This window comes from Aspergillus ruber (genome assembly GCF_000600275.1).
Source record: "Aspergillus ruber CBS 135680 unplaced genomic scaffold scaffold00001, whole genome shotgun sequence".
Classification (NCBI taxonomy): Eukaryota; Fungi; Ascomycota; class Eurotiomycetes; order Eurotiales; family Aspergillaceae; genus Aspergillus; species Aspergillus ruber.
The window spans coordinates 412,660-430,806 of record NW_024467297.1 but is presented as its reverse complement, the minus strand read 5'-3'; the positions used below and the strand labels follow the sequence as shown (position 1 = coordinate 430,806).

General features: G+C 48.1%; 6 protein-coding genes across 6 annotated transcripts; 2 read left to right on the top strand and 4 right to left on the bottom strand.

Moving 5' to 3' along the window:
• Positions 1-147: 147 nt before the first annotated feature.
• Positions 148-1,806, bottom strand: EURHEDRAFT_511733 (SMI1/KNR4 family protein; the record flags this gene model as incomplete). Its single annotated transcript, XM_040785996.1, has 2 exons — positions 148-1,720; positions 1,796-1,806. 2 exons carry the CDS (start codon positions 1,804-1,806, stop codon positions 148-150), a joined length of 1,584 nt encoding a protein of 527 aa, XP_040643198.1.
• Positions 1,807-6,219: 4,413 nt separating this feature from the next.
• EURHEDRAFT_511732 (uncharacterized protein) lies at positions 6,220-7,608 on the bottom strand (the record flags this gene model as incomplete). Its single annotated transcript, XM_040785995.1, has 1 exon — positions 6,220-7,608. The coding sequence occupies one exon, from the start codon at positions 7,606-7,608 to the stop codon at positions 6,220-6,222; it is 1,389 nt and encodes a 462-aa protein (XP_040643197.1).
• Positions 7,609-8,557: 949 nt separating this feature from the next.
• EURHEDRAFT_511731 (SCF ubiquitin ligase complex subunit HRT1) lies at positions 8,558-9,055 on the top strand (the record flags this gene model as incomplete). The annotated part of the gene is made up of 3 exons (XM_040785994.1): positions 8,558-8,668; positions 8,731-8,880; positions 8,957-9,055. 3 exons carry the CDS (start codon positions 8,558-8,560, stop codon positions 9,053-9,055), a joined length of 360 nt encoding a protein of 119 aa, XP_040643196.1.
• A 283-nt stretch (positions 9,056-9,338) lies between these two features.
• On the bottom strand, positions 9,339-9,787 carry EURHEDRAFT_446087 (signal peptidase complex subunit 1; the record flags this gene model as incomplete). The annotated part of the gene is made up of 3 exons (XM_040783571.1): positions 9,339-9,539; positions 9,626-9,685; positions 9,740-9,787. The coding sequence occupies 3 exons, from the start codon at positions 9,785-9,787 to the stop codon at positions 9,339-9,341; spliced, it is 309 nt and encodes a 102-aa protein (XP_040643195.1).
• A 722-nt stretch (positions 9,788-10,509) lies between these two features.
• Positions 10,510-11,690, bottom strand: EURHEDRAFT_446126 (homoserine kinase; the record flags this gene model as incomplete). Its single annotated transcript, XM_040783574.1, has 3 exons — positions 10,510-10,854; positions 10,912-11,210; positions 11,267-11,690. The coding sequence occupies 3 exons, from the start codon at positions 11,688-11,690 to the stop codon at positions 10,510-10,512; spliced, it is 1,068 nt and encodes a 355-aa protein (XP_040643194.1).
• Positions 11,691-13,546: 1,856 nt separating this feature from the next.
• Positions 13,547-17,971, top strand: EURHEDRAFT_511728 (magnesium transporter CorA family protein; the record flags this gene model as incomplete). The annotated part of the gene is made up of 5 exons (XM_040785993.1): positions 13,547-14,940; positions 15,019-15,548; positions 15,571-15,574; positions 16,242-17,248; positions 17,298-17,971. The coding sequence occupies 5 exons, from the start codon at positions 13,547-13,549 to the stop codon at positions 17,969-17,971; spliced, it is 3,609 nt and encodes a 1,202-aa protein (XP_040643193.1).
• Between the last annotated feature and the right edge of the window lie 176 nt (positions 17,972-18,147).

Genomic DNA, 18,147 nt, shown 5'->3' with positions numbered 1-18,147 from the left:
TTTTATACAGGAGGAACAGGAAAACAGAACAATCTTTACGCACAATCCATCAATTTGAAGTAGAAAGGGGGGAGAAAAAAAAAAAAAAAAAAAGGAAATTCATTATTATACGAACAGGTCAATGTGAATTGTCGCAAAGAAACCAACCTAGATGGCCACATTCTTCATTTCACCCAAGACTTCTGAGTCCAGAGCGGCAGGGGATGACGGTTTCGATTCGTGCTTTGCTGTCTGCTCGGATTTCTGTTCATCCTCCTTCTCAAGCACCTTTTCGTTTTCCTTGCCGCTAACCTGTGGAGTGGCCACATCCAGTAGATCCTCATTCTGAGACTCCTTCTCATTCTCCTTGCTGGACGATTCGGGTAGTCCGTCCTCCGCTGTGGGATTGATGGGGCTCGGGGCTTCCTCTGTCACACGAGCGAGAGGGCTGGACATTCCGAATTGAGTTTTGGGGCTCTGGGCCGACCCACGTCCAGAGAACCGATGAGGCGATCGTCCACGTTCTTCATTCGGGGTCGAACCTCCATACGGTGACTCTTTGCCCGGTTTGCTGCCGGTGTTCAGGCCGAGGCCGTTGGGACCCTTGCGGCGGGGAGGTCTCCGGCCGTACTTCTGGTCGGTTCTCCAGCGGAGGATTTCCAAGTACGGAGGCTCGACATTCTGAGATTTGAATTCCTTCAGTTTGAGTTCGTTGGTTTCTTCGTCGACAATAACTTTGCCGCTGCAGAAGTCATCGGCCAGCGTGGCGAGGAATGAAGCCCACGATCGGGAAATCACGTATTTGCAGTCGTAGTCACGACCGAAGATGATGATCTGGCCCCATTTGCCGGAGGGACCCGGTGCCAGATCGATGGCGATGTGGTTGCCGCCCCAATCACGGGCTACGGGAATCCAGGCGGGATGGGCGTAGGCCTTTTGAACGGCACCCGCGGGTTGCGAATCCTGTCGTTCGAGGAGCTCCTGGCGCCATAACGGATTGTTACCATGCTGAGCGGGCGGCGGTGCGGAGGACGAGGAGCTTGCAGTCACTTTGGGAGGAAGGACACTTGCGCCCATTGGTGAGTTGACGAGAAATTCCTCGTTCACGACCCTCCAGTTCTTCCACTCCTGCACAATCTCTTCGCAGTCCAACAACATGCAACTGAAGATGACACCTGTGGGTAATCCTGGACGCTCCTGACCATCATGGCTCATCAATGACTCCCGAAATTCGAGCGGCAGAGTGCAATCCAGTTCGTGCTCCAGCTCATTGATATCATTCTGAGTGCAACCTTCACATAGATTATCAAACAGTTCTTCGTAATTGTTTTCCAACCAGCGCTCAATCTTCTTCCAGGAGTGGGCAACTGGGGGAGGCGGCGGGGCACCGTCCTGAAAGCTTTGCATTTGGATATTCCCGGCGCCATCAGCACCTTGCTCCTGCGACATCCGTTTATTCGACGAGAAAGATCTCATTCCGGGGGAGTAGGGGCGAGTAGGGGAACCAACGCCGGTGGGAGAACCCGCCCAGCCATTAGGATTTGACGCCTTGGGATCATCGTCGTAAGGATTTGTTAGATCTGCACGAGAATCGATGGCGCTTGTTGCAACGGAGGTAAGAGGATCATCGCGGCTTTGACTGAGGGGAACGTGTCTGCCGGTGCGATAGGGAGAGTCATGGGACGCATGGCGGTCATAGGAGGTCATGGTATGCCAGAAGGAGCGCCATGTTGAATTGACACTACAAGAAGTTAGTAACAAGTCTTCATTATTTATTATTCCCCCTCCCTTTAACCAAAAGGAAATAGAAACGTACAAATTCGCCATGATGGACACTCAATCACCGAATGAATTTCCTCGTGTTTATATGCAGCGACGGCGCGTCATTGGCAGGTTGAACCGGTGTAGGGAATCTCGGACTAGCGTGGACAGAACACGAAGAGGGAGATTAGGATGGAGACAGAAAGGGGATTGAAGAACTGGTCGATGGTTGGCCAGAGGCCAAAAAAAAAAAAAAAAGAGTGAACCACGATCGGGAGAACCAAGGACAGCTGTACCAGAGATACCAGTACAGAAGGAGTAGTGAGAAAAGGAAGGGGTATTAAAGAAGGAAGATAGGAAGCGGGTAGAAGAAAAAAAGAGAAAGAAAGAAATATTAAAATGAAGAGGAAGAGGAAGAGAGATGGAGAGAGGGAAGGGAGGGGAGGGAGAGAAGAGAGAAAGAAGATGGAATGGGCCAGATGGGGGAGAGATAATTTGCCAGGACCCCAAAGCGAGGGAGAGCAACCACCACCCTCTCACTCACTGTATTAAAATGTATTTCTTCTTTTAATTTGGTTATTTGAAAAAGAATGAAGTTGACGATGGAAGTTAAATGGTAAAATTATATTTGGATGGACTTGACAGACCACGATTTCTTTAGCATTGGATACTTACTGACAAGTGGTAGTGAGCTATTAAGCAATACTAAGAAAAGAACAGCGAGCATCAATTTCTGTCTATCTATAAAAAACCCCCTGGAAGAAGGTGCTGGTTCCGGTCCCAGACCGCCCAGTGGCGACTATCCAGTGGTACTACTACTACCATACATAGCGTACCTGTCTGTACTCTGTAGTAGTATGTACTCCGTACTAGGGACATTCAATCCGTTATTTTGTGTGCTTGATTAACTGCCGGTTGCCGTTCATGACCACAATGTCAACGCCACATTCTTTTCTCCTTCCGTCTACGGCCAACATTCTAAGGGTATACGAAATCAATTGTCCTATTGCGGTTTCTCTGATCTTTGCTTAAATGATATGATATCAGAGAATATCAGTGCTTTGTACTCCATACTCTTCCCAATTGCTGAGAACATTTCTGTCGTCATTTTGTCTCAGATCTCACTGATGATTGTCGATAAGCACACATGATTCTATCTATAGTATTTGATCTTCTCTTATTCACTATTCGTATTCGTCCTATGCTCTGTACAACAGGTATATACAGCTATCAATGTCGATGCCAGCACGTGCATTCGGCCCAATTCTTCAAAACGCCCCTAAACCCCTGCTCAGTCCCTGATAATAACAACAATAATAGAATTCTCCAGTAATAATCCACCCAGGGGCAGATAATAGCTAATTATAGGTTATTATACCTTCCCCTATGCAATTTTCCATCCATAGTCTTCTCTAGGGATTACAGTAATGATATTATCAACCCTGCTTCCTTAAATTTCCGCCATTTTCTCTTTTTTTTTCATGGGCGACCTTTTGTAGTTAGGACAGCCGCCGTCTCCACTAGATCGAACTAAAGGATTCTAGAAGGATTACCGTGGGCCTGCTCCATCCGTATTTGCCGGATTGCCGCCGTTAATAATTCCGCCATATACGACCGACCTGTACTCCTTTCCAGCCATGTTATTGACCATTCTGGATCTTTTTCGTTCAATATAGAAAGTTCAAGCTATTGACTGCATATTAACAGCATACGTTGACTGTAGGTCGAGTGGTTTAAGAGACTAACAACTTGACAATACACTACAATTTCGTTATAGTAGCATGGAAGTTCTACCAATGCCATGAGAAAGAAGACATTAGGAAGGACCTGGATAATGTGCTGGAAATAACCTTCACTGTTGACTCTTATTCTATACGGGCTTTTCCGCGTTACAATCGCCTTCCCTCTTTCGCCCACAGAGCCATCTTATTTTCTCTATAAACCCCTTCATACTTCTCTTCTCACTTAAGAACCGCATTGATGGATGTCTCCAGCCCTCCCTACAGATCCAAGACTTTCGCATCAAGCCATGGCAAGATCTGAGTCGCAATCATGCCTTCGATACCACGTTGGCGATCATACCACCAGAACGCTTTTGGTAGACCTGGCCCCCAGGCCGTACCCTTGGAGTGCGTGTGACTGTCCTGCAAGTGAATGAAGAAGGTTAGCCCCAGCCTTGCGGCGGATTTTTTTTTGGCTCTTGGTAGAAGTCGGGGCAGGGGTTCGTCAGGTCGACGCGCGATGGGTCAATTATCTAGATGGACCAAAAAGTCAGATTGCCTCTTGCAATACGGTGTGAATCGAGAAAAGTGAGAAAGAGGGTGTCTAGGGAGGAAGCAGACGTACTTGGCGCCAGAAACCCGGGAACTGTGGGATCTGATTCGTGAAACTTCATCGACCGTCTCTTTCTCCAGGATCTTGTTCCCTGCCTTAGCATGCGTGCCGTCGTTTAGAAGCATAGAAATGATTTACACATACTCAGTGGGGCGACTGAACAAGCCATGGCCACCATAATTAAAGATTACTTTCTTCTCCCCAGGCGTATGCGCCAAGAATTGACTGCGATTGAGGTGGCCGTATTTATTGAGCGGGACCTTATCGTCTGAGGCGCACTTGTTCATAAAGCATAGCCTAAGGAGCAGCTCAGGGGTTGGAAATATGCTTAGCTCTTTGATGTTCAGAGAAGCGAAGATGTTCTTCTGGAAGTAGTCGTTCAGGGAGACGCCAGTGGCACTCAACCAGAAGGCCACCCCAATCAATGCTGATGCCATAGAAAAGGTTTCAGGTTGTTGAATGATGTTCAGAGTGAGGATGCTTACCCATGCTTAAACCTCTCACTAGGCTGGTGCAAAAAAGACTGGCTAAGGATCTCGTGGTAAGTACCGGTGAACTCGCCCAGGCCTCTTGATCCGTATGAATTGAGTAGCTTCTAGCTGAAGAACGAATAACCAAAGCCGGTTAGTGAGGAATAGTCTCAGCCTTATAAGGTAACAACGGCATTGGTCGATGGTAAAGACGTACATGTATAGGTCAACAGCATTCGAAGCGTGATTCTTTTTTTCTTTTTTTTAAAAAAAAATCCATACCGAGCCCTAAAGCCATGACTGTGTGTCGTCGACCTGAAGCTAGAGCACTGGGCCCTATTTAGTTCCTGGGGTTAGTCCCTCATCTATATTGTATTATTCTATTTCTTTTTCTCGCGGTAATTTCTGTTCTGAAAATTGACTGGAGACTGCTATTGAGCCGCGACGTTGCGACGGGAAAATAAATATCAAAGGCCACGAAGTTTTGTGGCTTTTCCATTGTTACCGAGTTACTCCTTGCTTTGTACTACTCCGAAGAGCAACTCCACAAGTAATCGGCCCAGCGGAGACAGCGGATACTAAGGCAATGGATTATATCAAGATATCATCTTCTGTTCTGAAGAGGTGAAGCAAGGAGAAAGACAAGGGGTCTTGAGCTCGGTATTATCATAGTGCAGGAATCGTGAAAATTGGATGGTATATTCCGTACCGCCGGACCGTTCCTTCAGGAACTCTCTGTTTGCAGGTCAACGCTTACGCATATTCTATGATCGGACGTCCGTAGGAAAAAGAAATAAACGAGTGACTGGTTTGTTCATTTGGAAAGAATGTAAAAAGTTGGCTGATAAACATAGCAGAAAAGAAACTCGGTCATCCAGAGACACCAGCCAACACCGTGTCAGCATGGCTATCCCAAGCGGAAATCAAAATTTCATCCCTCCCATAAATGTATGGTGGATCCAGACTCGAAGTTTCACGATCCAAAATGATCAAACCTCCCGGCTGGACGCGCATTGTCAAGCATATACAACAAGAAAGAATAACAGACTAAGCGAAGGAAAACGGAAAAGTGCAATAAAATGACTTTGCCCTGTCGAGCAGGCCGTCCTTCAAAAAAGGACACAAGAGAATAAGAGCAGTACCAGATGGTATCAATAAAAAAGAGCGCGAGTATCACCAGCGGTCCGTAGCTGCTGACATCAAACCACCATCAACCAACAGACTCCGGAAAGGAAAGCACACCCAGGAAAAAATATCAAGAACCACCAGACTCCGGGTTCGATGCAACCAAAGGGGGTATCAGGAAATAATAACCCCGCGAAAGAACCGAGAAACCCCGAAGTACAAGAATAACCATCTCTTCCATGAACCATGATAGGCAAAAAGAACATCGGAAATCATGTCATCAAGAGAGGATCGAGACGAGAGACAGTGACCACTGGAGGTCATGACCAAAAAGGGACAAAACAACAGAGAAACAATGAACGACCACGAGGGTAGACGAGAAAAAAATCATTTGCGTATGCTCGCTGCATGAAAAAATGGCAGATTCAAATTCAAGAAATCGAGTCGCAAGAAATGGGCTCGGTTCGGTCCGAGAGAAAACCGAATAAAAACAGGAAAGGAGCATACTGATCCCGAATAATGCTGGACCAAGCAAGGCATGCTCGCTAAATCATGCAAATGAACTCTGAACGCCGTTTGCTGGAAAGCTTGAATGAACGTCAAGCTTCAAAATCCTCCGCAAGTCGTCTTCCATCTTCTTAGTATCAAGGACTTGGGGAGAAGGATGTGCCGGTATTGCTGACGATGCAGTCGAGTAGGGTGCTGGAGACCTGTACTGCGGCGGTGGCGCACAACGGGGTGGGAAATCAGGTGGGTTGTAACCCATGTACGGCGAAGGGAAAGGGAAAGCTTCGCTGGTGATATCCGCCGAAGTAGGGATTTCCTTCCTCAAGATGGATGGATGCGGTCCACCCAATCGGGCATACGAAAGCGGGGAATGGATCCCATTCGTGTATGGCGGCTGCTTTTGTTCATTTGAAAAGCCATGGGAAGCAGTCGCTGGTGGACCCGAAATCGTTCGTGATGGAGTCGCAAAATGAGGCACATTCGGACTAGGGTTCGGACGCTCTTTTACGCCGTTTGCTTGAGTGTACGCGAGAGGAGACGCAGACGATGGACGCTGGGGTCGAGGATTCAGCAACAAGCTCTTAAGTGCTTCGGTCTTTGCTTTTCGCTCGCCCTCATCAACTTCCGCCAGCGATTGAGGGGACTGGGACGGGGAGCTCGCAGAGCGTAGTGCATCCATACGGTCCTTGTAGGATGTAGCAAAAGAAGGTCCAATTTGGAAATTTGGCGATCCAACATTCTCCATCTCCATGGGAAACATCCCACCGGCGAAGCCATTGGGATTACGTTGTTGAAGAGCTTTCGAATCCGTTTGGGGAGAACGGACCATGGGGTTTGTTTCTGGGCTACGCTGTGCTTGCGCACTTCGCGCCTCCACAGCCGCCTTGAACAAGAAATCCAGCGGGGTCGACTGCTCTCCTTGGCTCGATGGTTGGGGACGACCTTTTGGTTTCGAAGGTGTGGTCTCGAGATCCGGTTCACCCTCTAAGCCTTCATTTTCCGACTCCACTGTGGGTGCCAGGTCTGACTCGGGCATCGACTTGGAAAAGAAACTGGGCATGGGAAGGGCCGAGGGAGCTGGAGATGCGTGGAATGTCGGACCTGCATAGTGAGGGCTGTCCTTCACCTGCGGGGTATTTGTGGGTCCTTGCGAAGAGGTATGGCGATGTCCATTGTTGAACGGAGAGCCCTTGGGCCCATCTCGTGGCGGTTTCTTTGTAGATCGTAGATTTTTCTTCTTGGACAAATCAACATTGGTCGATGAGTCGGTTGCTGCTCCCCCAGGACTTAGATTTCTGGGCGGCGATGATGGGGGTGTGGTTAACAAAGTAGCTTTCTGGGTGTGTGGTGTAGTGGTCTTCTTCGGATGGCGCCGGTTATTCCGAGGCCCCTTGGGGGTTGGAGGCGTAGGCGATTGAGTCTGAGCCGACATGGCAACGAGTTGCTTGGAAGGTGATGGGAAAAATAAGCAGTCGATGGTTTTTGTGGGTCAAAAATGAGAAGCGATAGGAGGACAGAAAGCGATAAGGATAAGAGACGTAGATATGACAGTAACGAATCAAGAGATACTGTCCAGCAGTCGATATTGAATAAGAGCAGCGAGGAGAATAGTCAGGTCGAAAGAGGCTAAAAAAAAAAAAGTGCGCTAATCGAAGGAAACGATTCGGAGGTGAAAATTGACGATAGTCAAGTTCGGTCGCAGGTGGTGTAGATATGTATTAGGATCAGAGTAAGTGCAAGGAGTGGACCAAATCAAAACTCCAAACGATGTGCATAACTAGGTCACAAAAGAACGTACTGAAGGATAAGAAAAGGAGGAAATTAAAGCATTGCTGACTGAAACCGAATAGACTCCGTAAACAATCAATAATTGATAAAAAGGAACATTCCTGGAAAGGAAGAAAGGAAAGAGGAGAAAGAAGGAAAGGAAAGGATGGGGATGAGTGAAAGCAGGCTTCAAGTTGGTACCCTAAGCGGGGATCGGCGATGACTAACCGTCTTGTTTGACTGTTGGACTGTTGGTTCTGCCTATGAGTTGCTTTCTCTCTCCAATTTGAGCGCCACTGGAGGCAACAACAACAAAAACAACAACAGAGGTTCTTTTTGGTCACGGATCAGCGCTTGTTGTTTTTTTGGTGATAGCGCGACAAATCGAGTGGTTCTTGTGTTTCAAAAGGTATGCCCAAAGACTGCTAGCTGCCCCTCCCACACTCTTACGTCAGTAGCAATATCTAGGTACCCTGTGTGTACAACTGCTACTTCCAGCTCCGACCGCCTCAAAATCAGCGTCTCACACCACCCCGGAATAGTCTAGCTACGCGACCAGCGCCTAACTTCGTCCGAGCGACCGATCTTAATATCTACGAACCCAGAACAGCAAAATGGCGGATGTCGAGATGAAGGAAGCTGCCGCAGAGCCCGCGACCAAGGGCAAGGGAACTTCCAAGTCCGAGGGTGCCAACGATGGAAAGAAGAGATTCGAGGTCAAGAAGGTACACCACAGATTTATCGGTCAAGCTACTGAAGCCAGGTGCTAACTACTAGCTTTGTTTAGTGGAATGCGGTTGCTCTCTGGGCATGGGATATTGTTGTCGACAACTGTGCTATTTGCCGTAACCATATTATGGATTTGTGCATCGAGTGTCAAGCAAACCAAGGCTCGTCCACAAATGAGGAGTGTACAGTTGCATGGGGAATTTGCAACGTAAGTTGAGCACTGTTGTTTGCTATCGACCAACTTGCTATCGGTCAACCGAGCTAACCTGAGTTTTTTATTCTAGCACGCTTTTCATTTCCACTGCATATCCCGTTGGTTGAAGACTCGTCAAGTCTGCCCCTTGGACAACAGAGACTGGGAATTCCAGAAGTATGGTCGATAAACGACAGCTATTCAATGTTGGGTGTTTTGTTATACAAACATCTACCGTCATTCACGAACTTGACATTCGGCGGTTAATCTCACGTAGAGATGTATGCTCTAGAATGCGCCCCCCGATCGGGCAGGAAATGGCTTAGGACGGCGTTACGGCATTGATCTTTCGGAGCTTCAGCGATGGGTTTCAGATAAAAGAAAAAGAAAAAGAAGAAAAAAAAAAACAATTAAACGCATTGCTACAATATATCATCGAAGTCACCACCGCGAAACAAAAAACCATGTTGCTTTTATGAAACCTTAACACCATCTACCATGATCCCTGTGCCGGCCGCTCTCCCGGCCCCAGGGACGAGCCATTTCTCGGGGTTCTGATTGTAGAAAGGCCAAGGGGGAATAACCGCAAGAGCAGTAACAAGCGTTCCAGCCAATCCAATCCAAAGCGTGAGGTGAATATCTTGGTAAACGTATCCGACGGTCGTTGCGATGACCTAGTAGCAAACAAAACATAGTTAGCCTTGCTCATGCCCAAAGCAACCTAAAAACCATCCGGCGAAAGAAAGAAAGGAAAACAAACCCCTGAAATAACCAAAAGAACCGTAGACAGTATCTCCGCGATGCGCTGACCTTGAAAATCCTATCCAGTATCGATTAGCAATGTTGCCTGGGATTCGGCTGATGCGGTTCTCACAATCTGGCCTTCGAAGAGGTCTTGGATCGGGGCGAGGATGTCATCCATTCTCGTTTCTGTCGTTTTGCTGGCTTTATTTATATAAAGCGTATGCGAAAGGTCGACTGTATGTCTTTTGACGTGGGTAATAATGGTGGTCTAGGTAGTCGATTGGAGCGGACACTACGGAGTGCGCCTTGTTACCGCCTTGAGGCCTTGATTTGGAGATGGCTACGATGACATTATTGTCTCATGGTAGTACAGAGTAAAATATCATGTTATACTCTAATTTAACATTCAATTTGGGCTATCTGAGTCTGAATAAGAGTGAAAAATAAAATATAGTTGTAATAGAAAGGCGCTCGATTACTACCTTACAAGAATTACTCCTACGAATAACAAATATAGTCCATATGCAAAATATCAAACGGTGGACTTTCGTAGAATAATGTCCATTTCACTCATAACCAAGTCCATGAACAATCTTTGAATAATCAATCGCTTTCATGTTGAATCATCAAACATTTTCGGACCGAATCACGAATCATAGGGAAGGAAGAGGGATGCAGATGCAAGACAAACATCAAGCCGGATATAGAGTCCGTCAATGTAACTTTCCGGCAAGAAAGAAGTCTCACCGACTTTTCCTCCACCTCCCAGCATCGTCTATAAACGGAAACAATGGGAGCCCAACCAGTATCATGTGCCGCATGTTTTCTAATGGAAAAAAGGGCATCCTCCAATGCAACAAAATCGCCGTATATTCCATTTATATTAACCCCCGGATTGCATTAAGAATAATTCACCGTGGTGCCTTCTTGGGCAGGTTGCAGCAGCTTCCACTGGCAAGAGATGTCGTTGGCTTCGAACTGAGAGATAATGCGGCCCGCAATCTCTTCGAACCGCTCAGTGGCCAACGCAAGGATAGTTGGTCCTGCACCCGATAAGCAAATACCTAAGAGACCAGGTTGCGTGCTTGGGTTCATCGACTGGAGAACCTCCGTCAGTCCTGGGATGAGGGTCTTGCGATATGGTTGGTGGACCTTGTCCTGCATGGCAAGATAGATCATATCGGGGTCAGGTGGTGAGCTGCCCAATGCCGCGGGAAGCAGAGCAGCACGTTGCAGATTGAAGACCTTTTTTTCGCATTAGTGAGCACTCTGAGTCGCCGTCAGCAGCGTAAGAGGACCTACCACATCGGCTCTAGAGTATGACGTGGGAAGCACATTCCGTGCATTAGCAGTGGGCACCACGAAGTCCGGAATGATGGCAATCGTCTTGATCTCCTTGGCCCATTGGAACTTCCTGTAATGACCAATACCCAGCGGGGGCTCTGGGGGCTGTTTGCCGGTATCGATTCCACCGGCAGGCGCGGGTAGAACCTCACTAAGAGGGATTTCTGTCCGAGCAACGTCTTCGGGCTTGAGTTCGTTCAGGTAAGTTCCAACGAAGCCACCGAATAATGATGCGGCGACATTGTCCGGGTGACGCTCTATGGGAAGGAAGAATTAGCAAATGCACTAGTCAATGTAGTATCGTTTCGCGCACCAATCATTAAACAGTAGTCAAGTAGTCTATCCTTGCTCAAACCCAGACGACCAACTTCATTTCCCAGCATTACACCGGCTACCACCGCAGTACCGGACGAACCCAGACCCCGACCCAGAGGAATGGGATTGGCGATATGAACACTAGTCTCACAAGGGAAGGCCCGTTGGTCGTGGCATCTGAGCACATAAAGCGCTACACGGGTGATCAGATTCACCTCGGGGTCCAAGCTGATCTTCTCGGTGCTTTTGCTCTGGTCATCGTACGTGATCAGACAGTTGAGGGGCTGCTGCGAGGATGACTTGGATGAGTCAACGGTAACATGAAGCTCAAGGTAGAGGGATAGGGCTAGACCGATCACATCGAAGCCAGGTCCAATGTTGGCTGATGAACAGGGAGTTCGGATAACGAAAGAGGAGGCCATGGCGGGTGGGTAAGAAGAATGGAACGGATTGGAGTTGGCCAAGGTTCAATGAATCAAGGAGAGAACTGGCAATAATTCAAGGACTGGAGAAGAAATAGCCGCAATTGACCGTCTTTTCTTGTCAGTCAACAACAGACATATCCTCCAATGACTCTTTTGCCCTTACTTTTTTTTTCTGCCGCCCCCCCGCGAGGGCCGACGTCGGGCGGTAGAGCGGTCATCATCAATCCCCTCTTGCTGAAAGGGGATTAGCCACGACACGGTAAGAAATGATAGAACAGAGATACTACAGAGTATCCGTACAGATGCACAGATACCTAACCATATGCCGTCAAATTCAAGGCTGCAAGAAAAAGTCATCTGAAGTTCAATTGTCCCATATTTCCTGCAACCAGCAATCCGGTCGCATCGGACAAACCGTGGGATGTGCAAATACCATACCCTTTACAGAGTACAGAGTACTATCATGAGATCTGGCGGTGATAGTCTTGAGCCAAGCCGGCAGTTTCATGCGGTGCATATTACAGATGTTAGGTCTTTCCTACATACATTCCAAGGCATTTACGGACTATGGTATGAACCGTGGGCTCAAGCCACACCAAATCAGATCGGCCCTTTTTTCACTGTTCTGGCATCGAAATCTTCTTGTTAAATAAACTTTGCTTTTTCAAGATTCGACCACATGGGCGTAGTAATGCCACGTCCAGACCGTCCAGAACGTACTATCATTTATGTAGTGCTCTATGGAGAGAATACTCCAACGGATATTCCGGTGGGCTTTTGTTTTGCGGCTAAATTGAGCCGGGGCCATCACCGGTCTATTTCTCTCTCTTTTTATTATGCGTCTGCCTCGAATGGAGCTTCTGGTCTCTCTGACTTGCTTTGATGCCCGCCCCTCTCCGTTGCGTTTTAAATAAGCCAAATATTTCTCTCTTTCCATTCTGCTTCTCTTATTTTCTTTCCCCCTTAGACAAGTCACATAACCTGTGAGGTTATGTTTTCTTATTTTTCTTTATTTTTTGTTAATTTCTCTCTGCCACAACACTAATAATCCTTAGTGCTGCGGCGGCCGCGCAAAAAAAAAGAAAAAAAAAAAAAAACTTTTTGCCACCCCATGATTCGTCTGTTTTCCCCCGAAGCAACTTCCACTACTGTTTTCGCTCCTGGATTTTCACGTTTTTATAAAACGTCCACCCATTCGCTCGACTCAGTTGACTCGTTGCCATTTTTGCTTTGATTTCGTTCTGCCTTCCCATCTCTATTTTGTTGTGTTTGTTTTTCTATTTCATCTCTTCCCTCTTTGTTCTGAACAATTTCCCGATTTAACGTCATAGAGAAGAATATACGGAAAGAGGTTTCTGTTGATTCTTCTTTTCATTAACGACTACGGCGCAGCCGCTTTTCGTTGCTCACCACTCAGCCAAGTTGGCGGGCGTTCAATCCTCCCAGTCTACTCCCCTTCACCCTCTTCTAGGCCCCAAGTTCCGGGTCTTTTCTGGGGGCGACACTAGACCCCCCTAACACGAGTTCTCGTCAGCGCACCTTACTTTGGCGGGCAGACCTGTGTCGGTGATGCCAGACCCTTGCGAGGGGTCTGGCTGATGGATGGAGGAATAGTGCTTGTTCACCCCATCTCGTGAAAGAAAGGCAAACCCAATTCCTTGAACGACAAGACAAACACGAAAAAGAAAAAAGAAAGAAAAAAAGAAGAAAGTCGGTCGAAGCAAATCACCTGAAAATCCTCAATTAATGGCTCGATATCACGCCTCGCGGAGAGACGACTAAAAAGTACTTAAAAAGCAAAGGAAAAAAGAAAAGGAAAGACAAAAAAGGGGGAAACCAATTGAACCTGCAAAATGACCGAGTCACCCAGATCCGAAAAGGACTTGTGCCTTACAAGGTTCAGCACACCGGTCCCCGAATTGGACGATCATCGGTTCCAGTTGGATGCTGCGCCGCACGCCGAACCCGGCCTGGACCATGCGTTGAGCAGACAAAATACCGCCCAGGGAGTTGGCCCCGAGGCAACTCCCCAGCGTCCGGATCTACTGCATATTCAAGACGCGTTCCGCGAGCGAGGATCTATTTCCCGGGATTTCGAGCAAGCAATCGTGGACGACGACCGGTCAATCAAAGATGGTCTTGGGCGGCGCTTTTCCGTTGACCCAGCGGGGAACCTCCGTCCCGGACGTGCTTGGAGCCGCACACAACAGGACATTGCGAACATGTCGCGAGAATCATCCGTTTCTGCACGGTCAACTTCCCCTCCTAATTCCGTTGAAGCGTTCGCCGACCCGCGACGCCGCGAGCGTGCGAACACTCTAGAGAGCCATGTGGCTCCGGACCTGGAGGCTATTCTCCAGCGCACTGTGTCTGGCGGCACTCACCCCCGTCGTCCGACGTTCAGTAATGCGAGTGCTGTCCGACCCCAACCAGGCGATATCCAGCTGGATCCCACTGAGGACACGTGCGTTCCCGTTCCGACCTATGAACAACCCGGACGGATTCCTGTCATTGATTACGAGGAATTGGAGGAATTCGTGGCTTTGAACAAGAAGACCAAGCCTGCGCAAACCAGGCGCAAGCACAGCCTGAGTTCCCAGAGCAAGAAGCCGCGTGTCTTCCATGACTTGCGCCCCGGCGCCAAACAGGATGAGAGCAAGCCCTCTTTGAGCATTGGCCGTTCTTCGTTCGAACTCGATGCCAAAGATGCCGAGAAGGTTACTGGGAAGCCCGTGAATGAAAACGAATTAGTCGAGAAGCTTCAAAATGCAAACGAGCCCAGTCGTTTCGGCTTTTTCTCGTCTGAGTCCCAGAGTACTGTCCACGCCGCGGAGCTGGGGGACCTCGTTCTTCCGGGTGACACTTTCCGTGATCTCTTCCAACTAGGCCCCGAGGGTGGTGTGTGGTGGCTAGATGTTGTCAATCCTACCGAATCTGAAGTCCATGCTCTCTCCCGTGCATTCTCCATCCATCCGCTGACAACAGAGGACATTTTGACTCAGGAAGCCCGTGAGAAGGTTGAGCTTTTTAAGCAGTACTATTTCGTGTGTTTCCGGACATTTTATCAGATGGACAAAACGGACGACCAATTCATGGAGCCCGTCAACTTCTACATGGTGGTGTTTCGTGACGGCGTTATCTCCTTCTCTTTCACCGAAAACCCTCACTCTGCCAATGTCCGAAAGCGTATCGGGAGGCTTCGTGACTACGTGTCCCTCAGTAGCGACTGGATTTGCTATGCCATGATGTAAGTTCTACTCCCTCCCCCTACCAACATCTGATATATGTTTATCTAACATCACTCTAGTGACGACATTGTGGATAGCTTTGGCCCTGTAATTCGGGAGATTGAGGTCGAGTCCGAGGCAATTGAAGATCTCGTGTTCATTGCGCGAGTCGATGATTTCGAGTCCTTCTTGCCTCGCATCGGTGGACTGCGGAAGAAGGTTATGAGCTTGATGCGCCTCCTGGGAGGTAAGGCCGATGTCATTCGAGGATTTTCTAAGCGCTGCAATGAGCAGTATTCGGTAACTCCGCGTGGAGACATTGGTCTCTACCTGGGTGACATTCAGGACCACGTCGTGACCATGATGTCCAACTTGGCCCATTTTGAAAAGATGCTCAGCCGTTCGCACACCAATTACCTCGCGCAACTCAACGTCACCAACCTGGTTTTAGGCAACCATGTCAACAAAGTCCTCAGCAAGGTCACCCTCATCGCGACCATGCTTGTCCCGATGAACCTGATCTGCGGTCTGTTTGGTATGAATGTTGAGGTGCCAGGGCAGCATGCTGAAGGACTTGGATGGTTCTTTGGCATTGTGGGAGTCATTGCAAGTGTGATCATCCTCAGCGGTCTTGCTGCTCGCTGGTATAGGCTTGTATAGCGCAGGCTTTCCTTTTAAGGAACCCTGTTCGTATAATAATCCGTATATCTCACTAGCTATAGACTACATTAGTAATCTTGCATAGGCAAAAAAAAAAAAGAAATATAAAAGTTCTTGAGCGTTTTCAGTCATGTTCCTTGACGATACTATTTATGGACCATTATAGGGCGACGTGTGGCTGGGCAACGATCCACTTGTGGCGCAGGTATAAACTAAAGCAGGGAACGCCAATCGAGTAAGTGACAATTTCAGTTTGGACCAAACTCCCAGAAATGCGACATTCAATTGAACCGATGTCAAAGAAGACCCTCTCTGGAACCTAACGAAGAATTTCCGCCGCATCTGGTCTGCTTGTTCCCGATTTAACTTGCTTCTTTTTGGCTGTCGCTTCGCCAGTCCCACATCACAGCTCTCCCCTCACGTATTCGTCTGCTTCGTCTATGCTTGCGTTCCGCAATTGCCTCGCCATTTAAACCGAAACGAAAACTTCCATGCGCCTATATAATCCCTCACTCCCGCAGTGCCGCTTTGCTGCAACTGTCAGCGCAACCTTCCTCGCCACGTTCGCCCTCGCCGTCAGTGTTTCCGCCCCTCACGTCCATGCCAACGGCTTGGTGGTTCTTGAAAACCAGAATGAGACCTTGATATTCGGTGACAATAGCGCGCAGATTCAGCTCGCGCTTGGGTCGCATAATGGTCTGGAGATCCGCGGGGATAAGGATACAGAGGCGTTGGGGTTAGATGTTGTTCGGAGAGCGCCTGCGGGGGATTCATATTCTCTCGCGAATAATGAGTTCAAGTCGAATGATATCAAAATGGGGGCGACGCAGTGGTATTACTTCGAGGCGGAAAAATATCGCGGCGAATCGAATGGCACTACGACTTTGTCTAGTCTACCGGCGAATGTTACGGGGAGTGACAATCGGATTAAGCAAGAACCTATCAGCGAAGGAGGCGATAATGCGGTTTATATCTCTTTGACTACTTGCCAGAAACCGGATCTCAATACGATAATTACAGGTGAAGCCCCCGAACTGCCACAGTTGAGCATCCATGTTTCTCGCTCGACAGAGAAGCCAGCGCCCGGCAACGACGATGATCATAAAACATCCGTGGATGGCTATTTGAACATGACATGGAATAACGACGAGACCGTTTATATTGGGGTATCTGCACCGGATTCGAAGGATTATTCAGGGTCCTACTCGTATCAAATCGCAGCGTCTACGGATACATTCTTCCATCGTGTTAGCCTTGAGCCGAACCTGTTCTTTGTCGATACAGATGTGAACTCGGCGCTTTTTACAACAGGCAACCTATCACTCTCCAACAGAACCCAAGAGAATTATGATGAATGGATGAACTTGAAGAAACCACCGTATACGATATTTGTCAACAACCTTAACGATACAGCCATCACGGGCCTGGAGCAATCTTATTGCGCCCTTCAGAAGAACGCGCAGATTAAGGGAAATAATGTTGAGACGAACATGACGGATATAGGCCCCGGGAACCATCCCAAGGAGCTGCTCTACGCCAAGGGTCTAAACCAGAGCTCTACCTATTTGGCAATACTAGCAATGGATGGAAACTCGACTGATTCTGGTAATAGAATTCTGGGGGGTGGTGGAAAGGTTTGGCAACCAAAACAGTTTACAACCAAAGCTGGTGAGAATTCGTTTGACACTCCGAAATATGCAGTTGCTGACTTAAATAGACGGTAATTGTGCTATCATATTCGGTCTGTCCTTTTGTTCCGAAGTCGCATATGCCGTGCCGTCCAATCCGTCCATGAAGAAAGCAGATCTACAGAAAACATACGATGATCACGCCTCTTCGTTATGGAAAAACTTTACTTACTCGCTGCAGCAGGTCCCATGCAATGCATCCCCTTACAACAGGTACTCCCTGGCCGTTAATTGCAGCAACTGTTCTCAAGCGTACAAGGACTGGCTATGCTCAGTAACCATCCCCCGCTGCGAGGACTATTCTAGCAGCGACCCTTTCCTGCGAGTTCGGAACGCCGGGCAAGACTTCATCAACGGCACTTCACTCGACCCGGAACATGCAGACCGCAAGTCCTATCTATCGAATCAATCACGTAACTCGATTATCGATGAGCAAATCAAACCGGGGCCATACAAGGAAATCCTCCCGTGTCAAGATGTTTGCCATAATTTGGTGCGGAGTTGCCCGGCATCTCTCGAGTTCAGTTGCCCGCAGGGTCGGCAACTCGACGCTTCCTACGGCCGAAGGAGTAGCAATACTGTGGCGTGCAATTACATGGGAGCTGCATATTACATGAGTAGTGCGATGAGTATGCATGAGCGGTTATGGGTTGTCTTGTACGCGTTGGGGGTGTTTTGGGTTTTGTCGTGGATCCAACTATAGTTGATTGTTAATTTCTCGGTATATTGTTTCCTGTTTATTACGGATGCAAGACCAGCAGCATGGATACGATACCCTTTTGCCAAAAAATTTTCCCTGTACAGCTGCCGCTGCCAATGGCCAACGATCCTGTTCTGTTTCGTGTTTTTTTTTTTTTTTTTTTTTTTTTTTTTTTTTTT